The following is a 27,035-nucleotide window of genomic DNA, read 5'->3' on the forward strand; positions in this document are numbered from 1 at the left end:
CGTCACACGCATGTGCAAAGCGGCGAATCGCAACCCGCACGTACGCAGACGCTCCACTGCGGGTTGCGAACAGGCCTCCAGAACAGATCCCGTTCGCAACCAGAGGTAAAAAGGTAAAGGTAAAGGTACCCCTGCCCGTACGGGCCAGTCTTGACAGACTCTGGGGTTGTGCGCCCATCTCACTTAAGAGGCCAGGGGCCAGCGCTGTCCGGAGACACTTCCGGGTCACGTGGCCAGCGTGACATCGCTGCTCTGGCCAGAGCCAGAGCCAGAGCCAGAGCCGCACACGGAAACGCCGTTTACCTTCCCGCTGGTAAGCGGTCCCTATTTATCTACTTGCACCCGGAGGTGCTTTCGAACTGCTAGGTTGGCAGGCGCTGGGACCGAGCAGCGGGAGCGCACCCCGCCGCAGGGATTCGAACCGCCGACCTTTCGATCGGCAAGCCCTAGGCGCTGAGGCTTTAACCCACAGCGCCACCTGCGTCCCTTGACAGAGGTAAAGGTAAAGGTAAAGGTACCCCTGCCCGTACGGGCCAGTCTTGGCAGACTCTGGGGTTGTGCGCCCATCTCACTTAAGAGGCCAGGGGCCAGCGCTGTCCGGAGACACTTCCGGGTCACGTGGCCAGCGTGACATCGCTGCTCTGGCCAGAGCCAGAGCCAGAGCCGCACACGGAAACGCCGTTTACCTTCCCACTGGTAAGCGGTCCCTATTTATCTACTTGCACCCGGAGGTGCTTTCGAACTGCTAGGTTGGCAGGCGCTGGGACCGAGCAGCGGGAGCGCACCCCGCCGCAGGGATTCAAACCGCCGACCTTTCGATCGGCAAGCCCTAGGCGCTGAGGCTTTAACCCACAGCGCCACCTGCGTCCCCTTGACAGAGGTACCACTGTATTTATTTCAGGTGAATGAGAGCGCAAAGTGACAATTCCAAGATCTTCCTTTGCATTAGAGAACTTCACCACTGTTTTATTTTTTTGAGTATTGAATCCATACATTTCGCTTCACTGGCATGTCCTCTCAGTGCATGCAAAGAGAGGAGAGTGGATCTTCTCAAAATACGTTGGATTTTGATCAGTTGGATCTCATAGTGCTATCAATCCACGAGACGTAGTTGCAAACTTTGGTGTAGACTCCAGGGTAGCCTTTCTGAGCACATCCAATGCCCCAGGAGACAATCCCCTGGAGCTGCCCGTTGCAGACCACCGGACCACCAGAGTCTCCCTATGAAAGAACACAAGGAAAATCTATTCAGTAAGCGGTACAAGTGAGAGACGGAATATGACTTGTGTTACTCCAATACCTTGCAACAGTTCGTAGAATGTGCCCCTGCCAAACGATACACTAACTGTCATTGAGATCCTTTTTGTCTAATTCCTGCCACACAGGCATCAGTCTCTTGGACAGTACCACCGAAGCCTGATAACTGTGGGATTTCTGAGGGAAACTGCTCAGCACCTCCCAAAATGATAATTCCAAGGATTATGGGGAGGCAGGGGAGCTACGGCAGTTAAAGCAACTCGAAACCTAGTAAGGTTTGTCCTGTCGATGCAAGCCCTACACAACAGCTTCTGTTTGTGCAATGGGGCTTTCCCATCCTCTCCTCCCTGCACCGACCCCAAATGGAGTTGGGGAAGGGTTGGGGAAAACCCCCAGAACGGGCAGAGAGCGAATGCTTGAATGCTTGCACTGACAAGCTATTCACCAGTGGCGTAGCGTGGGTTGTCAGCACCCGGGGCAAGGCAAGTAATTTGCACCCCCTAACCCGTGGATTTGCGCCCCCTAACCCTAACCCCCAGATGTTGCGCCCGGTGCGGCCGCCCCCCTGCACCCCCCACGCTACGCCACTGCTATTCACCATAAGGCAAAGTGGTCTGTTCGCTTTTTGAGTTCCCTCTCCCACCCAACATTCAAGCGGTGTATAAATTTTATTAAATAAATAAACAGGGTGGCATTTTCTTCCAACCAATAACTTGAAACAGCCGTGATTTCCAAGGCCTTTCCATCCCACTGTAAGTTTTTACAGGATTTCAAAGCACCAGAATTGCCAAATAAACAGCAGGCCCCCAAAAACTAATACTGACCTTATAGGGTCTCTCTACAGTTATAATGAAGAGCAGAAAGTAGACAAACTTAGTCTGCTCGACTGTCAGGTTGTCTTTTGCAAACAGACCAATAACTCAAGGATTAATCCCACCTGAACAAGAGGAGGGATTAACGCTAAAGCAAATCTCAAAACTATCTTCAGGTACTAATAATGCAAGTATAAAAGACTCTTCCTCCCAGTTCTCTGGGACAAATAAGGAGGAACCATCAGTCATCAGGTGATTTGCATTATTAACAGAGGATATTGTATGTATAAAATATTTTGGGGGCTGATTGTAATAAAATTCTCACCATCCTGGTAGAAATTTGCGAAACCTTCTGAGGGGGGGGGGGGATCTGATAAAAGTGTTTGTGGGGCCTGAAAATAACACCACTATCCCCTCCCATACACATTTTGCCTAATATACATTACACATTTTTTGCAAAGCAATTTCTCCAAATATTGTGCTTTTTAATTTTCACTAATATACACATTTTTAAAAATGCACACGTTCCCCTCGTATACACATTTTTATATGCATTCCTTGGCTGCAGAAATACAATGCAAATTTGGAGAAGTGCAAATTTTGATGGACGGCTGTGGTAAGTACTCATTTAAATACAAACTGAATTGGGTTTCTCCCCATCCCTAAACCTCCATGGTAGCAACAGGCAACTAGAGACTGGGGGGGTTACTCATTCCTCCTGCCCCTCTGAACCACCTGATCTCAAAGAAATCCTCCCTCCCTTGCTATTATACCGTTAGACCTTGCTTAGCAGACATCATAATAATAATTTTATTATTTCTACCACACCCATCTGGCTGGGTTGCCCTTCCTGAATCATTGACTACCAACTAAACATCTGTATCATCTGCCAAGAGGCCTCTATGCCACAACACTGAAGTACCTACGGAAAGAGAGAAGATTTACCTGGCAGGAGTCTTTGCCGCCCTCCAGAAATCCCACACACATCATGTTTTGCGTGATTTGCCCCGGATAAGCATTTGTGCACTGGCTAGAGGAAAGCACGGGGGCATTCAGGCACTGCAGGAGGTCAGGGTAGCTGGCTGCAGGAAGCATAGGAGAAAAAAAATAGGAATATTGTATTCATTATTATGATAGAGGGACGCGGGTGGTGCTGTGGGTTAAACCACAGAGCCTAGGGCTTGCTGATCAGAAGGTTGGCGGTTCGAATCCCTGCGACGGGGTGAGCTCCCGTTGCTCATTCCCTGCTCCTGCCAACCTAGCAGTTCGAAAGCACGTCAAAGTGCAAGTAGATAAATAGGTACCGCTCTGGCGGGAAGGTAAACAGCTCTGGTTCACCAGAAGCGGCTTAGTCATGCTGGCCACATGACCCGGAAGCTGTACGCTGGCTCCCTCGGCCAATAAAGCGAGATGAGCGCCACAACCCCAGAGTTGGTCACGACTGGACCTAATGGTCAGGGGTCCCTTTACCTTTATTCATTATTATGATTTACGTGGAAAGTATAGCATTGGAAGAAGCAAAGATCACCAGTGTTGAAGCAATGATTCTTCAACATCAACTTTGTTGGACTGGTCATGTTGTGTGGATGCCTGATTGTCATCCTCCAAAGCAACTACTCAACTCTGAACTTTAAAATGGTAAGCGTAATGCTGGTGGTCAACAAAAGAGGCAAATTTTTAAAAAAAGTAGTATAAACAATGATAACCAGTAAACACTGGCCTGGGAGCGCTCCAATTGGAGAACAGCCTTTACCAAAGGTGTCATGGGCTTTGAAGATGCTCAAACTCAGGACGAAAGGGAGAAATGTGCTAAGAGGAAGGCATGTTTGGCAAACCCTCACTGTGACCAACACCCACCCGGAGACTTATGTTCCCACTGTGGAAGGACATGTGGATCCACAATTGCCCTCTACAGTCACTTACAAACCCACTGTTAAAACCGTGTTTATGGAAGACAATCTTACTCGACTTTGAGTGATCACCAAAGAAGAAGACGACTTTTTGATATTGTTTATGACTACTTTCGCCCTGTAATTTTTCATATGTTGAGCATGGTTTCGACTTTGGAAAGGCAGCATACGAATAAAATGATTCTGAAAACGGGGAAAACATCCTTTCATGATTTTCCCCCCTCCCCTGTAACTATAGATTATAGATAGTATTTGGGGCACGGGGCTGGGGGTGATTTGGGGAAGTGAAGCAATGAGGAGGGATTCTCCTGGTCCACATTCTGCTAAAGGAGACTGCCCTTGTGATAAGAGGACATGGTCAGTGTTGAAATAAGATTCAGCTGCCAGTCAGCCTGGCTTATACAGATGGAATGGAGTGGAGAGCAGGGTGAGCCAGGGGTGTGGAGTCAGGGGGGTAGGCTGCTGGTGCAATGGCCCTGGGTGCACTTTTTCTGGGAGGGCAGCATGGGGAGGACACAACAGGCATGCACCCTTTGATCCCAGCCTCACAGAGTGAGGGCAAGGCTGGAATCAAAGGGCGCATAGCTGTTGTGTCCTCATGTTGCCATCTTATCAGCATTGAGGGGTGGGCTGCCATGCCCCGCCCTGGGTGCACACACCCACCCACCCCAGGCTCCATGAAGACACACTCTGCTACTGGGGTGAGCAACCTGCCTGTCTCATTCTGCAAAAGTACTTGGACCAGCCCTGCATGGGCATAGCCAACGGGGAGCAAGGGGGCAGCTGCCCACCCATGAAAGTTAATCAATAAAAATACTTAAATAACTGGGGTTCTTCCCTCCCTAACATAAATCCTGGTTGTTGCTGTTGTTTAATCGTTTAGTCGTGTCCACCTCTTCGTGACCCCATGGACCAGAGCACACCAGGCACTCCTGTCTTCCACTGCCTCCTGCAGTTTGGTCAAACTCATGTTTGTATCTTCGAGAACACTGTCCAACCATCTCATCCTCTGTCGTCCCCTTCTCCTTGTGCCCTCCATCTTTCCCAACATCAGGGTCTTTCCCAGGGAGTCTTCTCTTCTCATGAGGTGGCCAAAGTATTGGAGCCTCAGCTTCAGGATCTGTCCTTCCAGTGAGCACTCAGGGCTGATTTCCTTCAGAATGGATAGGTTTGATCTTCTTGCAGTCCATGGGACTCTCAAGAGTCTCCTCCAGCACCAGAATTCAATCCTGGTCATGCCCATGCAATCTGGGTATTGCTTTTAAAGAGTAAGTTACAATAGCAATCTTAGTCTTAACTTTAAAAGCAACTAGATCTTTTTTAAGGCAACAGAAGGAGATGGAAGAACATGGTTGGGTGGCTAACATGTTGCTCTCTACCCCACCCCCACCCCCTGTTTGTATTCAGCATTCTTGCCCTTGCACCTGCATCACAAAAGAACACAAAGGAGCACTCACTGCCACTGCTACGGGTGTTGCCCCAGCCAGAAATGAGGCACTGTGTCCCGGTGGTCACGCAGCTGGTGGGCAGGCTGACCGATCTGATCCGGGTGTTGAGGGTTGCCTGGGTGGACAGCTTGATGAGCATGATGTCATTGTCCAGTGTGTTGGCATTGTATCTCGGGTGGCGGATGACTTTGGCTGAATTAATGTACTGCTCGCTGCCATCGTTTAAGGTCAAACTGTGTTCCCCAAGTCTCACCTGGATACGTCTGGTTTCAGACAAAGAAGAGGACCTTGATCATCCACATTCCTGTTTCAACACCCCACAGAACCCCAGAACCACCGACATTGCTCCTTTTCTTGGGAGCACACCATTCTCCAAAGTGACTTGAATCCTGACAAATGTGGGATTGGTTGCAAGTTAGCTTCTAGTCCCAAAATACTCAGGCCATCTGGTCCATCTAGCTCAGAATGGTCTACACCAGGCTTTTCCAAACATGGGTCTCCAGCTGTTTTGGGGCTACAGCTCACATCATCCCTAGCTAGCAGGACCAGTGGTCAGGGATGATGGGAATTGTAGTCCAAAAGCAGCTGGAGTCCCAAGTTTGGGGAAACCCTGGTCTACACTGACTAGCAATGGTGCTCCAAGTTTGAGGCAGGAACTCTTTCCCCTAATTCTACCTGGAGATGCCAAGAGTCGAACCTGGAAACTTCTGCACACAAAACGGATGCTCTTCTACTGAGCTATGTGGTTCCTGCTTCAGTGCAGGCTGAGTTGTTGGCATCTGTCTGTCTCGAGAGACAATGCAGTGTGTGCCTCTGGGTGTGAAACCACTGTGTTAGCAGCACCAGACTGCAATCCTGGGCAGTGTATTTGGAGGTCCTGGGCTGCCCACTTCCTGGTCTCTCTGATGTGGTCCAAAGGAAAGCAGAAGAATACATTTGGCACCAGCTTGGCAGCAGACGGGGTGCCAACTTGAATAAAATATTGGGGAGGAGCAGGTAAGCAGGTAAGATAATTGATCACAAGACGAGGTGCATGTACATCGTTTGAATGGCAATGCCCATCAACTTAGGGTGGGGCTGTCAAACATTTTATTGGGGGGCCAAATACACCTTGGCCCCTAGGAGTTGCCAGAAGGAAGCGTACAAGGCGCCATCTAACTGGCGCAGGGACTCCACTCTGGATTTGTGTAGTTTTACTCCTCAGCCCTTTCTCCTCCTGAAGCCACCCCAGAAGTGAGCAGAGGTTTAAGATCAGAGGTTTCCTTCTCCTAGGTGGGCTACCTTCTCAGGTTGATGAGCCCCATCTGCCCCTCACTTCATTCTACAACACGTGCAGAAACAGCCTTCTTGACCATTGGACCCACTGTTGGCCTCGTCTGCTCAATCCATCAGAGCTTGTCTTCACATGCAGGGAGGTTCATAGCTCACTGAGGGTTTGAAACCCAGTGGCTACCCTCACCTGGTTTAGCCAACCAGCTGGTGCCGTTCCCAGGGTGTGGCTGCTGCCACATGCTGACAGCTTCTAGGGGCCACAGGTGAGAGCTGAGTGCAGGGTGGGAACCAAAGGTAGACTAACTACCCCAGAAGAAGCACAATGTGTCCCCTATTAGAGGTACTACCCCTCCTCCAACATCCCAGGCACCCTCATACAGGTTGAATGTTCCAGTGGTTATTATTATTATTTCCAGTGTTAACTGCAGGGGGCAGTGTCTACTACTGCTCATGAAAGGAATACCAAAACAAACAAACAAACAAACAATCAGAGCAATACTGCTGCAAGGAGCAGCATGACAAGTTGTTGTTGTTTTTTAAAAAAACTTACGACTTATAGCAGTGAGCAGCCGAAACAACCCACTGGTTGTTGATGAGCGAACCACCACAGAAGTGGTATCCGGAATTCAGGGAAACTTGGTAGGGGACAGAATGCGATTGGCAGGTGTACCCTCCCACGATTTTATTATCATCATCATCATCATTGATGGGGAAGGCAACTGGGGAAAGAATGAAGAACATCAAATTCTGTATTTGGGGACCTGGGAGACACACCAGCCTACAGATCAGGCTTCATGAAGTCCATGGCTCTACTGTGCAAATGATCTGGCATAGCAGAAACTCAACCCGCTGTCCGTCTTGTCTACAATTAATTAAAAAACCCTGGCATGCCATAATTCTTTCCTTCCATTTAGCAAGGCAAGGTTCTTGTTGTCTGTAATCCCCATGTAGGCGAAGAGTTGTCTAATTGCACAGGGTACTAGGAAACATCTGGTGAAAGGGAAAGCAAGAGAACTCAAAATTTCCATATCTCCCAGATGTTTTCCTAGCCTGGTCAAGTCCTGTTTCTTACATACTTGCGGACTAAGCAAAGAGCCACCAGTGTCTCCGTCTGGAAGGTTGGCCACTTTGCCCATCTACTCCTCCTTCAAGAATCTGTCTTTAAAATAATGTATTGTTACCAGATTTTTTTCAATCAATCCGGGGACACTTTTTTTTTTTAAGCTGAGTAATGGGGATGGTGAGGCAAAAGACCCTGGGCCCAAGCACACATGCATATTGTATAAAGGTGCAAATCCCTTCTTTTGCACCTTGTGAAACATAAATGTGCAGAGTTTTTGAAAAACCCGCCTGCCTGCGACTCCTGAGCCTCCCCCGATCTGTCAAAACAGGGGGAAGGGGACAGGAGATCGGGGAAGGCTTGGGAGTCATGGGCGGGCGGGCGGGCGCCATAGCCCAGGAGGGGCGCAAGGGGCACGGTTTCTCTGCCGGGCAAGGTGCAAAGCCCTTCTTTCGCACCCTGTGAAACATAAATGCGCAGAGTTTTTAAAAAACTAGGCAACTGTGTGCCACCTGCTCGTGACTCCCAAACCTCCCTCGATCTCCTGCCCTCTTCCTCCTTTGTTTTGACTGAAGGGCTTTGCACCTTGCCTGACAGAGAAACCGCTCACCTTGCACCCTTCCTGGGCAAACGCCGCCCACCTGCGACTCCCGAGCCTCCCCTGATCTGTCAAAACAAAGGTGGAAGGGGGCAGGAAATCTGTACCGCCGGACATCCCCGGTTCTCCTTCAGCAGTGGCAGTGGCAGTGAGCAGCTCCTGAAGCCAGCCAGAGCCAACTGTGCCACCAGGCTGGCTCCGGGCTGCTGAGGCTACCGCTGCCACATTTCCCAGGGAGAGATTTGCAAATCCAGGGACATTCCGGGGACAGAATTGCAAATCTGGGGACTGTTCCTGGAAACCAGGGGCGTCTGATAACCCTGAAATAACAGGCCTTGTGTGTTTGTCTCCATTTGGCTGAAGCTGGTCAGGACTGGAAGGCAGCGACAGACATCGCAGAGGCACAGCTTCCCTTCGGGTGTGACCCCTACTTGTCAAAGAGCTAAACAGGCCCAGGAGTGTTCAAAGTGGCAGGAAGAGCCATCTCCCCTTGTTACCCAGACAGGAACCATGAGAAGCCCTGAAACTTACCAGCCACTCCCAAGAAGGCTATGAACAAAACAAATTTCATGGTGATTTCTTCCAAGTGGGAAAGCCAAAAGGAAGCATTGTATATTTATATCCTGGGTTTATCTCCACCCCAAGGACTTTATCCAATGGAAAAGTACACAATGGAAAATCTAGAAAATCCATACTTGGGTTTGCATTAACAACAGGTGGTGAGGAAAAAGAGAATCAATCATACATTAATCACAGACCGTCCAAGTGCCCCTCTTTTCTAGGGCTAGTCCCAGATTTACAGAAGCCATCTCAGTTTCTGATTTGATCCCAGAATGCCCCACTTTTCCTTAAGATGTCCCTATTTTCATTGGAGAAATGTTGGAGAGGATGGAGTTATGCAAACCCCTGAACCAAGGAGATAAGTAACTATATAAGCTTTAGAAGGCATTTGAAAGCAGCCCTGTATAGGGAAGGTTTTTTAAATGTTTAATGTTTTATTATGTTTTTATATATGTTGAAAGCCGCCCAGAGTGACTGGGGCAACCCAGTCAGATGGGTGGGGTATTATTATTATTATTATTATTATTATTATTATTATTATTAAAAAATAGGATGTCCCTATTTTCATCAGAGAAATGTTGGATGGTATGTAATCATAAATTCACAAAATATAGATGGTAACCTTCCTTAATCTTAACTCCTATTTGAGAGTCCAGATGTTTTAAATTCCTCCCCACCAGGTATCTGTAATATGTAATAATAGTCTGGGATTGAGATTTGATCTTAATTTTATACTGGCCTTAGGAAATTTCCCTCAGAAATATGTTTGAAGTTGTGCTCTAAATAAAGAGGCATTTGTCCAGAGCATCACTCCGGAATTTTGCTCCAGATTGAAAACTGTATTTCTTCGAATCCTGCTATGCTTCTGCTATGAAGCCCTTGGTTGACCCACTCCTCTGGTTTTCAGACCCCAACCTCATGCCAAGTACTTGCCAATGTCAACATCTCACCATTGAAATATACATTCTTTAAAAAACCAGAAGCATTTTTACTTGGTATTATAGGTCAGGACATTAATAGGCAAGATGTTAAATTGTTTTTATATGCAACAACTGCGGCAAGAGTATTGTTAGCCCAGAAATGGAAACAAGAAGAAATTCCGACAAAAGAAGAATGGCAGACGAAATTAATGGACTATGCAGAATTGGACAAAATGACAGGAAGGATTCGAAACCTGCGGGACCAGAGATTTACAGAAGATTGGAAGAAGTATATGAATTATTTGAAGAGCAACTGTAATCAACAAATTACGCTAGTAGGACTACAAGAAGTTTTGTAAGGAGAAATATACGAAGTGTTACAAAGTAGAAAAAGATAGAGATATTGGTTATGAGTTTGAAATGTAATAGGGAAGATAAGAAATGCATACTAAGAGATTAGATTGGAAAATTTTCAGACAGAATTGATGGAAGTCAAAAATTTGAATAAGATGTAAAAGTATGTTTAATTACTGTTAAAAATGTTTAAAAAACTTTTTTTTAAATATAATTTTTATTAATTTTTAAAAAAGTACTTGCCAATGTCATTTGCTCACATTCACTCCCCTTGTTTGTCCCATTCTTCTGTTTTCTTACTACCCTCGTCATTTACATGTTCCTAGGGGCAGAAATATGTCTTCTCTCTCCCGACTATGTCGTTCTCTTTTTTCTAAGCAAGATGAGCAGCAGGGATCACAAAACACAGCACCTTGCTGAGGCTTTGGGGAAGAAAGATGGAAGACAACAAAGGGGAGCGTTTATCAGCTCCCTCACTGTGTGCAACTAGAAATATGGAGAACTGGAGCCAGAGATACTGGGTACAGCTGACTTACTGAATTTTTCTTTAAGTGAAAGGAGAACTGCAATGGGAAACAGGTGTATTTTATTCATTACCATTCTTCTAAGCAGTTTTGTGTGGTGTTCCTAGTTTTTCTCATTTTTTGAAGTTGCTCAGGTGTGTAGGCTAGTCATCGCCAAAGCAAGACCACTCAGTGTGCTTCAAGGTAGAGTCACGATATGAGTGAAGGGCTCTCCTATGAACCCCTGCTCTATACTAGAATACAGAGCTCAGCATGTACTGCTGATCTCAGATCAGAGAAGCAAGAGGGTTAACGTTTTTATCTGGTCTACAGTTTCTGCTTCTGTCCAACTTTGAGATCATGCCAATGTCTATTGCCCAAGTTGTACTCTGAATGAATTATATGTTTTGTTCCAAAAGATTTATTACTAAAAATTGCATTTGTTTTATTAGGGGATGGTATGGTTGTCTAGCAAATACAGTGGTGCCCCGCAAGACGAATGCCTCGCAAGACGAAAAACGCGCTAGACGAAAGGGTTTTCCGTTTTTCGAGGTGCTTCACAAGACGAATTTCCCTATGGGCTTGCTTCGCAAGACGAAAACGTCTTGCGGTTTTGCTTCCTTTTTCTTAAAGCCGTTAATACCCGGGGAATCCGCGCTCCGCAAGATGAAAAAATCGCAAGACGAAGCAACTCGCGGAACGAATTAATTTCGTCTTGCGAGACACCACTGTACTCCAAACCTAGGTACAAACACTGAAATCTTGACAAATTTTGCAGTTCGGTGAAGTCTCTGTTGAGCTTCAAGCACAATTCTGCATATATGAGGCTCACGTTCTTAACAGATGAAAAACCCAATCACTTTGGAATACAGTCGTTCCTTAGATCCCAAACGCCTTGGTACTTGGATGTTTTGTCTCCCAAATGCCGCAAACCCAGAAGTGAGTGTTCCGGCTTGCAAACGTTCTTTGAAACCCGAATGTCCAATGGGGCTTCTGCACCTTTGATTGGCTTCTTTTGTTTCCGAACATTTTGGAAGTCAAATGGACTTCCGGAATGGATTCCGTTCGACTTCCAAGGTACGACTGTACTTGGATTTAACTTAAATTTACTGCAGAGCCAATTTCTCTATCTGTTACACAGAATCCAAAGTGAGAAATAAAACAGTTGTTCCCATAAATCTCTTATTACCTGGAGGGAGATATGTGCTTCCCCAAAGTCATAAAACAACTTGTATGTGTAAACCACCAGTAGACTCAGAATGCATATAGAAGAGAAAAAATGGAGAACACACCTTGTACTGAAGAACACAGAACAAGGCTCACAGAACAAGATGTGGGGGTGCAAGGGTAAAGTTTTCTTGGAATATGAGCCAAGAAAGGGTTGCAAATTGAGATGCAGTAAGGGTAACTCAGGAAACATAATAAAAATAGGATTGCGAAAAATTGGAAAAGTGGTATTATACCAACAAAAACAGAGTGGCTTGCCAAATTATTGGAGTACTACAATATATCCAAAACAATGGGAGAAATTGGAAGGATCTCAAAAGAGAAGATAGACAGGGACTGAAAGGTGTTTAAAGGATACTTGCAAAACCATATTGAAAAATCAGAACTCCTATTAGAATAAACAAGTTCCGTTTTAAATACTGAAATACTAAATAAGATGGATAACAATGTGTAATAGAAAAAGAAGCATGAAATTAGGTTAAAGGTGTGTGAAAGAAAGCAATAGAAGTGGAAAGAAATAGCAATTGAGTAGATTGGAAGTCTAACACAAAGGTGGGGTGAGGGGTGGTGGATGATGATGGGAAAAGGAATTATCTGTGGGATTGAGTGTAGGTATGTTTGAACATTTTTAAGGATTGTATGAAATGTATGTTTGTATGCTTGTATATTCACAATATGTGTGTATTAATGCTGAATTATTTTAATAATAAAAACTTTTTTTAAAAAAAGGATTGCTAACTCATTCAGGTGTCAGCTAACATCAGTTTGAGATTATATGCCCCTAGCAGAGAGATGAGCTTCTCTTTCTCTGTAGATCCCCAGCTGCTTCACCTCATTGGCTGGACGGTCTCAGAATCAGGACCAATGAGGTGCTCAAGTGAGCCCCTTCTTTAATGGAACTCCACTCCAGCACTGAGGAGGCAACAGATGTCTTCCTCTGCATTTCTCTTGCAACAGACACCATGTGGCGGTCGGTGCTGGGTGTCTTTGTTGGCCTGCAGCTGTTGACAGGTAGGGATCTCTCTCTCACAGGCAGGATGTATCTAAGGGCCTCCATATTTGCAAAAGGCAGGCTGAAAAGAATCCAGCTGCGCAGAATAATCCTTTCAGGAGATATCTGCCAAGGTGGTTGGCAATGAGATAGAAAAAATGCATCCTACAAGCAAGATGGAAATTGCGAGGGGGAAGAGAAATTAGGAGGAGAGAGAATACTGGGAGAGATTTGATAAATGAGAGGGAGATGCACAAAAAATAAGTTATCTGCCTTGGGAGAAGAGGAGGTTCGTAGTTCAGACATAGAAGAGCCTAGTGAAGGCTTGATTCCTAATGGCCAGGGTACCAGGGAAAGGGAGTTCATCACCAATCTGGTCTCTAGGTTCACTCTGTCTCTTTCCCGAAGAAGAGAAGCTCAGCAGTGCAATGTGGAGTGGGAAATTTTGAGGAGGGGGTGCGTAGGAGAACAGGAAAGAAAGGGGTAAGGGAATGGACTGGGAAGAGCTGGGATTATGGGATGGAACCTTCACCACAACCTTTTTCTGATGAAGTATAAGCAAATAGTTAGCACAAAAGTTGGACAGAACTAAAGAACGAAGAAGAAAACAACAACAAGGGGGGAAATGTGGAGCCGAACTGTGACATGCACGCTCTCTTATTATGGGCCCTTCTTCGTTTCTCTGGTGTTTTGCAGGTCTCTGCAGTGGGATCAATGTGATACAGGAGGATCGCTTCCAAATCATCCGGGAAGGGAGCAGAACAATCATAGACTGCAAGCATGATGACTCGTCCTACTTATATGTTTTTTGGTACCGGCAGAAGAGCAACAGTGTGCAGAAGCAGCTGCAACTCATTGGATTCTCTATACATGGGAATGACCCAGAGATGGAGATGACCCAATACAGCATAGACAGACCGGAAGTGACTCATGCCTCCTTGTCCATCCCTAGGGGACAAGCTGAAGACACAGCGGTGTATTTCTGTGCGGCTAGTAAAGGCACAGTGAGAGTTCTCTGCGTCACAGCTGCACATGAACATCGCAGCTCTGCCCACACTCCCACCTAGGCCACAAACACACACAAACTATAACCAGTCACCTTCATGTTCTGAGGAGGGCAGGAAACAGCTGCCGCTGCCGTTGCTGACGGCATGTCTGCAATGATCACCCAGTGTTCTCTAACCACAGTTCGCTCAGAACTTCAGTTGTGTGTCCCCCAAATTGCTTTTGAGAAGTTGCTTAACTTGCAGCGTGATGACAGAACCTTGTCGCAGACAAGCCAAAGAGGGACAGCCAGGTTAGCTCCCCAGAAACCTAAAAACAAACAAACAAACAAATTTATACATACATACATACATACATACATACATACATACATACATGGGACATGGGTGGCGCTGTGGGTTAAACCACAGAGCCTAGGACTTGCCGATCAGAAGGTTGGTGGTTCGAATCCCCGTGACGGGGTGTGCTCCTGTTGCTCGGTCCCTGCTCCTGCCCACCTAGCAGTTCGAAAGCATGTCAAAGTGCAAGTAGATCAATAGGTACCACTCCGGCGGGAAGGTAAACGGCGTTTCCGTGCGCTGCTCTGGTTCGCCAAAAGTGGCTTAGTCATGCTGGCCACATGACCCGGAAGCTGTACGCCGGCTCCCTCGGCCAGTAAAGCGAGATGAGCGCCGCAACCCCAGAGTCAGTCATGACTGGACCTAATGGCCAGGGGTCCCTTTACCTTTACCATACATACATACATACATACCCCACCCATCTGGTTGGGTTTCCCCGCCACTCTGGGCGGCTTCCAACAAAATATTAAAAATACAATAAAACACCAAACATTAAAAACTTCCCTAAACAGGGCTGCCTTCAGATGTCTTCCAAAAGTCAGATAGTTGTATGTTCTGCTCAGTGGCAAACAGTCAGTGGACTAGGGGGCAGGACTAGTCCCCTAAATGTTCCCACCAGAGCTTTTTTTCTAGAAAAAGAGGTGCCGTACTCAGCATGAAGTTGTTACGATAAGTGCCACACTTTTTAACAACAAAAAGATGTGCTGCTACTGCGTACCCTTGAGTACCCCCTGGGGGGTGGGGAGCACTGGTTCCCAGTAAATTGGAACCTGAAAGTATTATATATATAATTTTTATTACATTTTTCTGTTTTACAATTTAAAATACTCATTTAAACATCCTTAAAATTTCAATGACTTCCCCTCTTCTGTTTCCATAGTTCATTTTGCATATCATAAATCCCTGCATATTTTACAAAAACTAAACCATTCAGTATTCCATTATTGCATCCATCAAAACTTATTTAAACTGTTGAATTTATCTTAATGCTGCCAACATTTTCAAGTGTACACAGTTCCCCCCATGTATTCAATAAACATTTTCCAATCTTCTGTAAATGTATGTTCTCTTATTCTATGCGCATATTCTGTCAGCTTAAGTTGCCATTCTTCTTTAATTTAGGACCTTAAAGTATTAAATTCCGGTGCCTCCTTCCCAAAGCCCAGAAAGCTTCTGCCCATTTTAGGGAGGGAAGCATGATGTCTCTGATCCTAATTGTTCCCCTACCATCTCTGGGTCAGCTTAAAAAAATGCTCTGTGTCCGTGTTTTCAATATATCTTTTTAATGAGGGGTGCAATGCATTTTTGTAAACGGCTTTTCGTGTTGTTGTTGTTTTTCTTTTTTTAAAAAAACAATCCAGCAGTGTTATAAATTTCATGAAATGCAGGAAATCCATTTAAATGTGTGCTTCACCTTTCGAACTTGGCCATTCAAGGAAGTCTTCCATCCTCAAGGGGGAGCAGTTGAGCCTACACCATATTTCTGCAAGGAGATGGTTGAGAAACAGCAAACGCTCCGAGATGAAGGTCCAGACCGTGTGGTGTGTGGCTGTTTCTCTCTTGGCTGCAGGTGCGTTCGTAGCTGGGAGGAAACGACCAGTCAAGAAACCCTAAAATATTCTGTTGGAATTTAAATGTTCTTACAATTTCCCTCAGGTTGATACAAACCGAGGAGGAAAGAACGAGGAGGGCAAGTTGGAGAATCGAAGCTTCTGGGGCACACACCTTTTGCTGTGGACTTGCTTCATCAACCTGGTGGCATCCATGTATTATTGCTGGATTACAATTCCCTTCAATCCTGGCTAGCATGGCTGATGGCACTTCAGAAAGCTCAGTCAGCAAAGCATGAGACTCTTAATCTTAGGATTATGAGTTTGAGCCCACGTTGGGCCAAAGATTCCTGCATTGCAGGGAAATTGGACGAGATGACCCTCATGGTCTCTTCCAAACCTACAGTTTTATGATAGGATTTGTAGTCTGAAACAACTGGAGGGCACCAGGTTGAGGAAGACTGTTACAGACGCTAGCAGGAGGTCTTTAATGTTGTGTTTGTTTGTGTGTGTGTGTATTGTTGTTATGGGTTTCTGTTGTTATTATGGGTTTCTGTGTTGAAAACCACCCTGTGACCCATGGATGAAGGGCAGTACATAAATAATATATAATAATATTATTACAGTGGTACCTCAGGTTACATACGCTTCAGGTTACATACACTTCAGGTTACAGACTCTGCTAACCCAGAAATAGTGCTTCAGGTTAAGAACTTTGCTTCAGGATGAGAACAGAAATCGTGTTCTTTAGCTAATGGAGCCTCCTGTTGCCGCCGCACCACCAGAGCACCATTTCTGTTCTCATCCTGAAGCAAAGTGCTTAACCTGAAGCACTATTTCTGGGTTAGCGGAGTCTGTAACCAGAAGCGTATGTAACATGAAGTGTATGTAACCAGAGGTACCACTGTACAGGCAAACCAGCTTCATACTGCCCACCTCCCAGTTCTGTGAGGGATGGAGGAGCTAGCAGTCACAGAGGGTCATCATCCCCCTCCCCTGTCCCCCAGATGCTGGGGTAGGGCGAGTCCCAGGACAGTTAGCGTGGCATACAAATCATGTGACCGCTGTGCATTTGTAGCACAGATATGCGTAGAAATAGAAAAATGAATACGATTATCCGAGCAATTTCTTTGAGTGTATCTTTTTCTCCACCAAGGGCTTGCAGGCAAAGAGATCTACCAGGCGCCAAGTCTGATGGTGAAGGAGGGCGGAATAGCCCAGCTGGAATGCAGTCAAACTTACGGACACGATAACATGTATTGGTACAAGCAACAGCCCCAGGGGATGGGCCTTCAGCTTCTCTATTACTCCATTGAAAATGCTGTGGAGACCAACGAGATCAAGTCGGACAGACTGACGGCTCGTCGGCTGGACAATAAAGTCTTTTGCTTGAACATCTCTTCAGTCAAACCAAGCGATACAGCCGTGTATTTCTGTGCTAGCAGGAGATACACAGTAGTCAGGAGCTCTTCCTGCAGTGTGCAATAACTGCCTGCACTGGCTGTGTTTAGCAACGTGACACCTGTTGTCTTTGAGAACTAGGCCTTAGAAGGGGTGGGCTGCTGTTTGAAAGGAGTTTTGCTCTGACTGGGGAATTCCACCCGGCGTAATGTGTGCTGCCACCGTTTCACTCTGACTGATGGGAGAGGAACTGCATTCATTACCACAGACCCTGCACCAGGGTCACCTTGATGTTGTTACAGTTCCCATCATCTCTGAACAATGACCATGTTGGCTGGGGACTATAGTCGGATGGAGGGCCACCAATCCCTGCCTTATGATTTAAGAATTACATCACAGGGTCCATTGAGGGCTGCTAAACACTTGAGTTGCCAGTGATGCATTTCTCTCCTTCTGTTTTAAATAAAACAATAAATATCCCAGGCCCTTGGCTAATTAGTCAATCTCTGGTTGGTTGGTTGGTTGGTTGGTTGGTTGGTTGGCAGGCATCCGTTTGTCTCAGGTGACAATGGAAGAGTATGCCTTTGGGGGGTGAAGTCAAAGCATTGGAGAGTTACATGTTTTGTTGCATCTGGGGAAGATGAAGGTGTCTGATTGTGGTGATCTATGGCCTTTTAAATAGGGTGTGGGGGTTATTGTTTTCATTTGTTATTACGGTATGGTTTTTTTTTTTTGTTTTTATGTTGCAGCCACCCTGTGAACTTTGGATAAAGGGTGGCCTAGCAATGACAAACCTAGACAGCAGCTTAAAAAGTAGAGACATCACCTTGCCAACAAAGGTCCGTATAGCAAAAGCTATGGTTTTCCCAGTAGTGATGATTGGAAGTGAGAGCTGGACCATCAAGAAGGCTGATCGCCAAAGAATTGATGCTTTTGAATTCTGGTGCTGGAGGAGACTCTAGAGAGTCCCATGGACTGCAAGAAGATCAAACCTCTCCATTCTGAAGGAAATCAGCCCTGAGTTCTCACTGGAAGGACAGATCCTGAAGCTGAGGCTCCAATACTCTGGCCACCTCATGAGAAGAGAAGACTCCCTGGAAAAGACCCTGATGTTGGGAAAGATGGAGGGCACAAGGAGAAGAGGACGACAGAGAACAAGATGGTTGGATAGTGTTCTCGAAGCTACCAACATGAGTTTGACCAAACTGTGGGAGGCAGTGGAAGACAGGAGTGCCTGGTGTGCTCTGGTCTAGGGGGTCACGAAGAGTTGGACACGACTAAACGACTAAACAACAACAACAGAAATTAAATATGTACGTAAAATATATTTTATAGGATGATGCTTTGAGGCAACTATTCCTTTTAATCAGTTTTTGCTAACCGGGCAAAATGTTTTGGACTAGCACTCCCATCAGCCCCAGCCAGTGCAATTGTTTGGCAAAGGGTGCTTCACAGCTTCATTTAAAAAGAAACCAGAAATTAGTTCCTTTCACAAGGAAAGGGCCCTCCACACATGCTCTGGAAGCATTCTGAGAAGGCTGCCATAGTTTTCAGAACACAACCATGGGAGCCTTATTCTGATCCAGCTGGGAGGTGACTTTTAAGGGGGGGGGGGATCAGCAAGTAACTAAGATTCAGCCTGGCATTCAGTTTCTCTCACATATTTAGAGATACGTAAGTGGAGATACTTTGATACCATCAGATTGCCCAGGGCTTTTTTTCCAGCGGAACTCTCCAGAACTCAGTTCCTGCGGCTCTCAAGCGGCGGCATCGCCATTATAAGAGAACAAGAGAGGTGTTCACGGTGAGTTCCAGCACCTCTTTTTTTTTTTAGAAAAACAGCACTGAGATTGCCTAATCAACTCTCTCTTTGTCTACACAGAGTTACATCCCTGCCAGAATATAACAAGTGATATAAACATTTGTGGCTTGTCATGTTATAGAATATTCCTGGGCAAAAAGAAGAAGAAATAACATTAAAGAATTTAATCATGGAAAGCATAATAAAAAAGCAGGAAAATTGGACAATAAATACAAAAATGCTGTTATCAAACCCAGCAGTGTGAGCTGCTTCCAGGGTATAAATAGGATTGTGTTGCGAATATCCTCTGGACACAAACAAGCATGCCCTAAACTCTCAGTCCCACCAATTAAAATTGGAGCACATTGATGCGTCAGGTTAAAATGTATGTTGGTTTATTGCATTACAGTGCTACCTCAGGTTAAGTACTTAATTCGTTCCGGAGGTCCGTTCTTAACCTGAAACTGTTCTTAACCTGAAGCACCACTTTAGCTAATGGGGCCTCCTGCTGCTGCCGCGCCGCCGGAGCACAATTTCTGTTCTCATCCTGAAGCAAAGTTCTTAACCAGAGGTACTATTTCTGGGTTAGTGGCGTCTGTAACCTGAAGTGTATGTAACCTGAAGCGTATGTAACCCGAGGTACCACTGTATATACAGGGAAGGGGACTTTTGTTGTTACACTTCAACTCCAATCAGCCCCAGGCAGTAGGGCTATTGATGGGAGTCCAGAAACAGCTCACAGCCCACAGATTTCGTGCCCCTAAACGAGAGCAGCAAAGCCAGCAGTATCTTCTTACCTTGACTTTGTGATGTCAGGAGGGGAGTCAGTGTGACGGAACCACAGAAGGAAGCGTAGAGTATCACAGCCGCATGAAACTTGCCGAAAGTCTAGTGGCTGCATTAGAGAAGAAATGGGGATTAGCTGGTGCATTCTGAGTGTTTGGCTTTTGGAAATAGGTAAAGCCTTCATTGAATCCTTTTTATATAAAGCTCATCTGCGACCTTGGTTTAAACCAGGGTTTCCCAAACTTGGGTCTTCGGCTGTTTTTGGACTACAGTTCCCATCGGTCCTGCTAGCTAGGGATGCTGTAGTCCAAAAAGAGCTGGAGACCCAAGTTTGGAAAACACTGGTTTAAACCCTCACCCCCAATGTTATAACACTTAAGTTTTCTCTCTTCTAGGAAGCTCAAATGCTCGCATCGACCAGACACCGGGTTTAGTGCTAAGAGAAGGCGACACTGTGCAGCTGGAATGCAACCAAACGGAGTCGCACAACTATATGTTCTGGTACCGGCAGGATGCAAATCGAGCTCTGCAGTTTCTCTATTATTTCCAGTATCGAGAGCTTCTGGAGAACAGCAGTCTTCCTGAACGGTTCGCAGCCAAACAGCCTGAGACTCAGCACCTTAAGCTGAAGATTTCCTCTGTGAAACAAGAGGATTCAGCCATCTATTTCTGTGCAACCAGCCTTGACACAGCAGTTCAAAGTAATGCATCCCACCTACAAAAACATTTCATATGTATGAGCGTCTGAAGGTGGAACAACACAGACACGATCTTGTGTTTTTCTCATAACACTCATGCTGGGAATTGGGGCAGTATTTGAATAGACAAATCAGTGGATGAAAGAGGAAGTGCTTAACCTCTGCCCTGCCTGCCCGCTTTGAATTAATTTAACCTCACTGTGGGCAGAGGGTTTTCCTGGTAGTGGCGCCTGCCCTGTGGAACGCCCTCCCATCAGATGTCAAGGAAATAAACAACTATCTGACTTTTAGTAGACATCTGAAGGCAACCCTGTTTAAGGAAGTTTTTAATGTTTGATGATTTATCGTGTTTTAATATTCTAGCCACCCAGAGTGGCTGGGGAAACCCAGCCAGATGGGCAGGGAATACCATATATCATTTCCCAGAATGCTTTTAGAACCTTACAGGTCCACCACATGTGACAGAAGGTGCCTTCCTTTTGCTTACATTTCCAGCAGATATTGGCACTTGTCTCACACATTTTTGCCAGCTTACAAGGAGTCAAATACCACCGGTACATCATTTTCATATAATTTTCTTTCAGCGTACAACATGCTGAGAATTTCACCACCGCCCAAGCCTCCCTTACCTGGATTGTGCAGCGGTGCCTGGCAGCAACAATGGCAGATTCTGGTGAGATCTTGTGAGATCTCACTGAGCTTTTGCAAGATCTTACAGAGCTCATGAGATCTTGTGAGATTTCAGGAAGATCTCACAAGATCTTGCTAGCCTAATACTGCTATTAAACCAAGTAGATTTAGTATGATTATGTACAGGGTTTCCATGTTCGGATACAGCTAGCACTGTCGGCAGGGTAAGGTCCTGGCACTTGCATGACCTCCCACTACTGACATTACTGGTGCTGGCAGAGTTGAGTAAGGTTGGCACAGTGCAAACACACTGGTGCAGCCAAACTGGTGCTCATGCCAGTGTGTTCACACCACATCAACCTCACCGCCTTCCAAGGTACAGTGATGTCAGTGTTGGGAGATATGCTAAGTGCCTCCCCCAACCAAATGCTACTGGTTGTGGGTGGCCTATGATTTGAAAAGATTCCACCTTCTGCCCAAGTAGTGTTTTCAAGTATCCATTGTAGGTGTGCTTTTAACAGCAGCTCGACATGCAGACTTAGGGTGATATTCAATTAAATAATTGCATGAGTGGACCACAATGGGACTTTCTTCCCTCTCTTCCCTCTGTGATCCCCCTAAATCCTTTGTAAGGGTTCCCCCAAACCCAGATTCGGGGACAGTGCGGGGTTGGAAGAGAAGAAGGAAAGTCCTATTGCAGAAGTGGAAGTTGCTCTGCTCATGAACTTATTCCACCAAATGCTGCCTATAATCCTGATCTCAAAGGTTCTCCAGAACAGACCAGGCAGTCTTCTTGACTTTTTCCAAACCAATTGGCAGCAAGATTCTACTGCCAAAACAGGTCCTCCTTCAACGCCTGGGCAGGCCGGGTCTTCCTGTTATATACCTGCTGGGATTGACAAGGCATATGACCCTCACCTGAATCTCATTTAACTCTTTGGGGGTGGGGGATTAGCATCAGACGTCATGTGCACGGAAGCTGCCAAATCAATTAACCAACTAGGGTTACTGTTAATAGCAACAGTTTTCCTATAACTTGATATTGCTCGATAGTTCTGATGAACTGCAAAAGCATTTTTAGTTTGCTTTCTGTTGCCACCCTGGAACTTTTCTTTATTAGTGCCACTTTGTTTTGTATGATTCCTTGCAAATGAAGGGAAACAACTTTTCTCCTTGTATATGTTGATAATCTCTTGTTGGTTACTGAGAACAAACAAGATTGTACAGAAGCAAGATTGGGTGCTTGCCTGGCCAGGACATAGGTGTGACTATACAACCTTCAGAAGACATCTGAAGGCAGCCTTGTATAGGGAAAGGGTTTTTTTTAATGTTTCATGTTTTATTATGCTTTCATATCTGTTAGAAGCAGCCCAGAGTGGCTGGGGCAACCAAGGTGGATGGGTGAGGTATGATTATTATTATTATTATTATTATTATTATTATTATTAAATAGGATGTCACTGTTTTCATCTGAGAAATGTTGGCGGGCATGTGAAAACAAAGCAAGAAAGAGGTCACTAAACGTGGCATACTCAAATGCAGGGAAGATGCTGTCACAAAGCACAGGGAGTGGGGCAATACATTTCCCTGGTCCAGGGTGTGTTTAAAAGATTAAGAATAAGCTCTTGAGTTGCACCATTCCTGAAAGGCATGTGCTCACATAATTAGTTAATAATAAGACAGATTTAGGATAGCAACTGCTGCCATTTGCTTGGCCAAGTCTGTGCTTCTTCAGAAGGAAAGAAAGGGGGTTGAGGTGAATAGAGCAATCATAACCATGATCATCCACAAACTCACAAGACCTGGAATGTACAAATTATTTTCTCCTCCTCCAGTGAAGTAATTCACAATCCTAATTTGCATTTGCATTTATAAATTAGTCCATGCAAATCTTGCACAAATCTATGTCCTTATTTTGGAAATGACCATTTGTACACATGCCCAATATTTGCCCTCTTTCTTGATGTGGAAGTGGCCAAACTAATTAACCATTATCCTGAGACCGTTGGCATGGGTGTAAGATTTTGTGCAGCGCTACGGTGAAACTCACTTTCATTGGAGAAAAGAAGAAGAAATTAGTATATTCAGCTTAAAAAAAGGTCCCCATTCAGCAGAGAGCAAAGTAGTGGACCAAGGGAGGATGCCTACAAGTATTATCAGAAAACAAATAAGCCTGTCCTGAACTCTCAGCTCTGCCATATAAAATGGAAGCAATTAAAGTTGACCTGATTATTCAAAAGTATGGGGTGATCAGATATAGGCTGTATGCACACCATAGATTCAAAGCACCTCCCTACCCCTCCAAGTATTCTGGGAGCTGTAGTTTGTGGAGGGTGCTGGAGAATTGTACCTCTGTGGGGCATAAACTACAGTTCCCAGGATACGTGTGTGAGTGTGTCGTACACGCTTTAATTGTGTTTTAAATGTACAGTGTGTAGGCAGCCACAAAACTACATGAGAATCTTCTTTGGCAATCACTCGTAGCCGAGTAAAATTGTCTTCCATAGACACAGTCTTAACAGTAAGTCCGTAAGTGACTGCGGAGGCCAGTTCTGGTTCCACACATCCTTCCACAGTGGGGACATAGGCTTCCAGGCGGGAGTTGATCACGGTGAGGGTTTGCCCAGCGTGCCTTCCTCTTAGCAAGTTTCTCCCTTTCGTCCCGAGTTCGAGTGTCTTCAAAACCCATTAAGTTAGTTCTAGGTATGAGCTTTCGTGTGCATGCACACTTCTTCAGATACACATGACACCTTTGGTAAAGGCTGTGTTCAAGTTGGAACGCTGGCAGGTCAGTGTTTCCCAGTTGTCGGTGTTTATACTACATTTTTTTAGATTTGCCTTGAGAGAGACTTTAAACCTCTTTTGTTGACCACCAGCATTACGCTTTCCATTTTTAAGTTCGGAATAGAGTAGTTGCTTTGGAAGACGATAATCAGGCATCCGCACAACATGACCAGTCCTACGAAGTTGATGATTGCTTTGACATTGGTGATCTTTGCTTCTTCCAGTACAATGGCATTAGTTCACCTGTCTTCCCAGGTGATGTGTAAAAAAATTTCAGAGATACCGTGGATGGAATAATTCGAGGTGTTGGAGATGGCGTCAGAGTAAGCCCCAGTGAACTCACTCAGTGGGACTTTCAAATAGGAGGTGCAGGTTACAGCAACAGCCAAGGCGACATTTTTCCACCTTCGCCTCATCAAGCAATTGGTCCCTTACCTTTCCCGCCCTGACTTGGCCACAGTGATTCATGCGACGGTCATCTCCAGGCTTGACTACTGTAATTCGCTCTACGCGGGGCTGCCCTTGAAGCTGTCCCAGAAACTCCAGTGGGTGCAGAATGCTGCAGCGAGGCTCCTCACGGGGTCTCTGCCATGGGAGCATATTCACCCAGTGCTTTTCAAGCTGCACTGGCTCCCGGTGGAGTACAGGGTCAGATTTAAGGTGCTGCTTTTGACCTTTAAAGCCCTTCACGGCCTAGGACCCTCGTACCTACGGGACCGCCTCTCCTGGTATGCCCCACGGAGAGCCTCAAGGTCCATAAATAACAACACCCTAGTGGTCCCGGGCCCTAAGGAAGTTAGATTGGCTTCGACCAGAGCCAGGGCCTTTTCAACTCTGGCTCCAGCCTGGTGGAACGCTCTGCCTCATGAGACCAGGGCCCTGCAGGATCTGATTTCTTTCCGCAGGGCCTGTAAGACAGAGTTGTTCCGCCTGGCCTTTGGCTTGGAGCCAATTTGATTCCCTCCCTCTCTTTCTTTTTTCTTTTCCTTCTCCTTCTGCGATGAGGCTACATTTTAATGTTCCATTATTTTAATGTTGTATTTTATTTTTGTTTTTAAGTTTGTAATCATTCATCTTGTTTTTATTATTGCTTGTAAGCCGCTCTGAGCCCGGCCTTGGCTGGGGAGGGCGGGGTATAAATAAAAAAAAATTATTATTATTATTATTATTATTAAATAGACATAAACTGAATTGCACTGCAGCCCTGGGCAGTCATTGCTGTCTCCGCCTTTGTGATGACATAAACTGGAGTCAAGAGAAGGAAGCAGAGGCTGTGGCTGTTCTAAAACGTTTGCCCACAAACATTTGCCCGCAGCTCAGAGGGGAAGAGATGTGGATCATCTGGTGTGTGGCCGCTTGCCTCTTGGAAGTAGGTAAGACCTTCACTCAAGGATTCTTATTTAAGACATTGTTTTAAAGGGTTTCTTCACAAGCTTCCCTCTCCCTATCTCCCCCAGGATGGTCCAATGCAGAGATCAGGCAGCAGTGGAGTCTGGTGCTTCAGGAAGGCAGAAACGCCAGGCTGGAATGCGAACAAACTACTGACCACAACAGCATGTTTTGGTTCCGGCAAGACCCAGGACAGGGTCTGCAGCTTCTCTTTAGTTTCTATTTAAATCAACCACAGTATCAAGGCAACATTTCTGAGCGTTTCCAGGCTGAGCAGCGTGAAACAAAGCAATGCCACCTTAACATTTCCCCAGCCAGACCAGAGGATTCAGCCGTGTATTTCTGTGCAAGCAGCAAAGACACAGCATTTCAAAGTCACCTCTTCTTCCTACCAAAACCTCACTTCACTGATGTGCATGGAGGGGAGAGCGAAGATGACTTAGCTAGTGGCAGAGGATTCTTAACCCCACAGTGGCCAGCGCTCAGCTGCAAAAGCAGACGATTGTTCTAATTGATGTTGGACCAGCTGGGCTCTGAAATTAGAACTGAGCATGGCTTGCTAAGGTGGGGGTTGTTGGGAAACTGTGTATGTGCAGCTACTCACACAGAGTCAATTAAGGTTTGGCAGACAGCCAGAAGGCAATCTGAAGGAGTAAGTCTGCCTGGAGATAACAGAGACATGGAGACTGCTCCCTGATTGGTCAAGCTCTCTCAAGGGAGTGATAATGAATGGCCTACTAACTGGAATGTGTTACTTCAGGAGTTCAGTGTTCAGAGTTCTATATGTCAGTGTAGGAGTTGTGAGTCGTGTAAGAGAGAGCTAGCTAAAGATCCGTGTTCTGTTCCTGTAAATAGTCCACTGTATATAATAAACACCTAACTACAAGTTCCTGGTTCCTGCTTTGTCTATCCTGTCTGCAGCCAAGTCGCCAATTGCTTCCATGGATTCTGCGTGTACTCTGCTAGGTCTGGCTAAGGTGCTGCAACTAGTCAGAAAGTTGCAAAACACCAATAGGTTTTGCCAGTAGGGGTGGTGACAAGCCTTAGAGGTGTGATGGGCAGAGGAGAATCAGCTGCTGCATAGGAGCTCAGGACCCCCGCCTTTGTCCTCTCTTTGTTTCCTGCCCCAGCAGAGCCACAAATTAGATTGCAAGCAAAATAATATTTATGGGTGGCTGTTAAAAATTATATAACTTCAAACTCCCCCATAATATAACCAGACGTAAAGAATGGATGAGATTTCCAAGAGGACATCGTTATATACATGCAACAATATAATAACCTGATGCTGAAACATTGATCTCATGGGACCAACAATGATAAAATTATTGTTGAAGACCAGACATGCTTCATCCCACAAGGGTCTTCCTCAGTGGTCAATAAATGTACCTAAAAACCCAGCATTGTCGCCAGAAAGAAAACACTTGACTGATCTAAATAGATACAGTGAGCTGAACTGCAATAAATACAAGATATAATAGTTTGTGATCAATATACATCTTTGACAAGATTGAAAACCTCAGCCTAGTAAGTAATGGTTTTTAGGAAACTTGCCAACCATTCCATTGAATTATTGTACACATATGGTAACCCGGGAGAGATAAATGGATTAATAGAGAAGGTAGTATTTTTCTAATGCCCAGTCTATAAATCTAGATGATGGCCAATTAAAACAAAACACTTTACACTGTGGAATTTGGGTTTTAGATTCCATTTTTGTGCGTGTCCTGCCCAGCACAC

At 45.6% G+C, this 27,035-nt stretch overlaps 2 protein-coding genes across 3 annotated transcripts; one reads left to right on the forward strand and one right to left on the reverse strand.

Moving 5' to 3' along the window:
- Positions 1-939: 939 nt before the first annotated feature.
- Positions 940-8,989, reverse strand: LOC307206484 (trypsin I-P38-like). The gene is made up of 5 exons (XM_079959805.1): positions 8,889-8,989; positions 7,250-7,418; positions 5,437-5,690; positions 3,015-3,151; positions 940-1,221 (listed from the first exon to the last, which is right to left on the reverse strand). The coding sequence occupies exons 1-5, from the start codon at positions 8,926-8,928 to the stop codon at positions 1,072-1,074; spliced, it is 750 nt and encodes a 249-aa protein (XP_079815931.1). The 5' UTR covers positions 8,929-8,989; the 3' UTR covers positions 940-1,071.
- A 10,695-nt stretch (positions 8,990-19,684) lies between these two features.
- Positions 19,685-26,181, forward strand: LOC307206472 (uncharacterized protein). 2 transcript variants are annotated; one of them, XM_079959784.1, is made up of 3 exons: positions 19,685-19,965; positions 20,190-20,495; positions 25,364-26,181. In XM_079959784.1, the coding sequence occupies exons 1-3, from the start codon at positions 19,920-19,922 to the stop codon at positions 25,804-25,806; spliced, it is 795 nt and encodes a 264-aa protein (XP_079815910.1). In that variant the 5' UTR covers positions 19,685-19,919; the 3' UTR covers positions 25,807-26,181. The 2 variants fall into 2 exon arrangements, 1 of the variants encoding a protein (XP_079815910.1); XR_013834323.1 differs by lacking the exons at positions 19,685-19,965; positions 20,190-20,495 and adding an exon at positions 25,088-25,279.
- Positions 26,182-27,035: the final 854 nt, after the last annotated feature.

Source organism: Podarcis cretensis (assembly GCF_951804945.1).
Source record: "Podarcis cretensis genome assembly, chromosome: 17".
NCBI classification, from domain to species: Eukaryota; Metazoa; Chordata; class Lepidosauria; order Squamata; family Lacertidae; genus Podarcis; species Podarcis cretensis.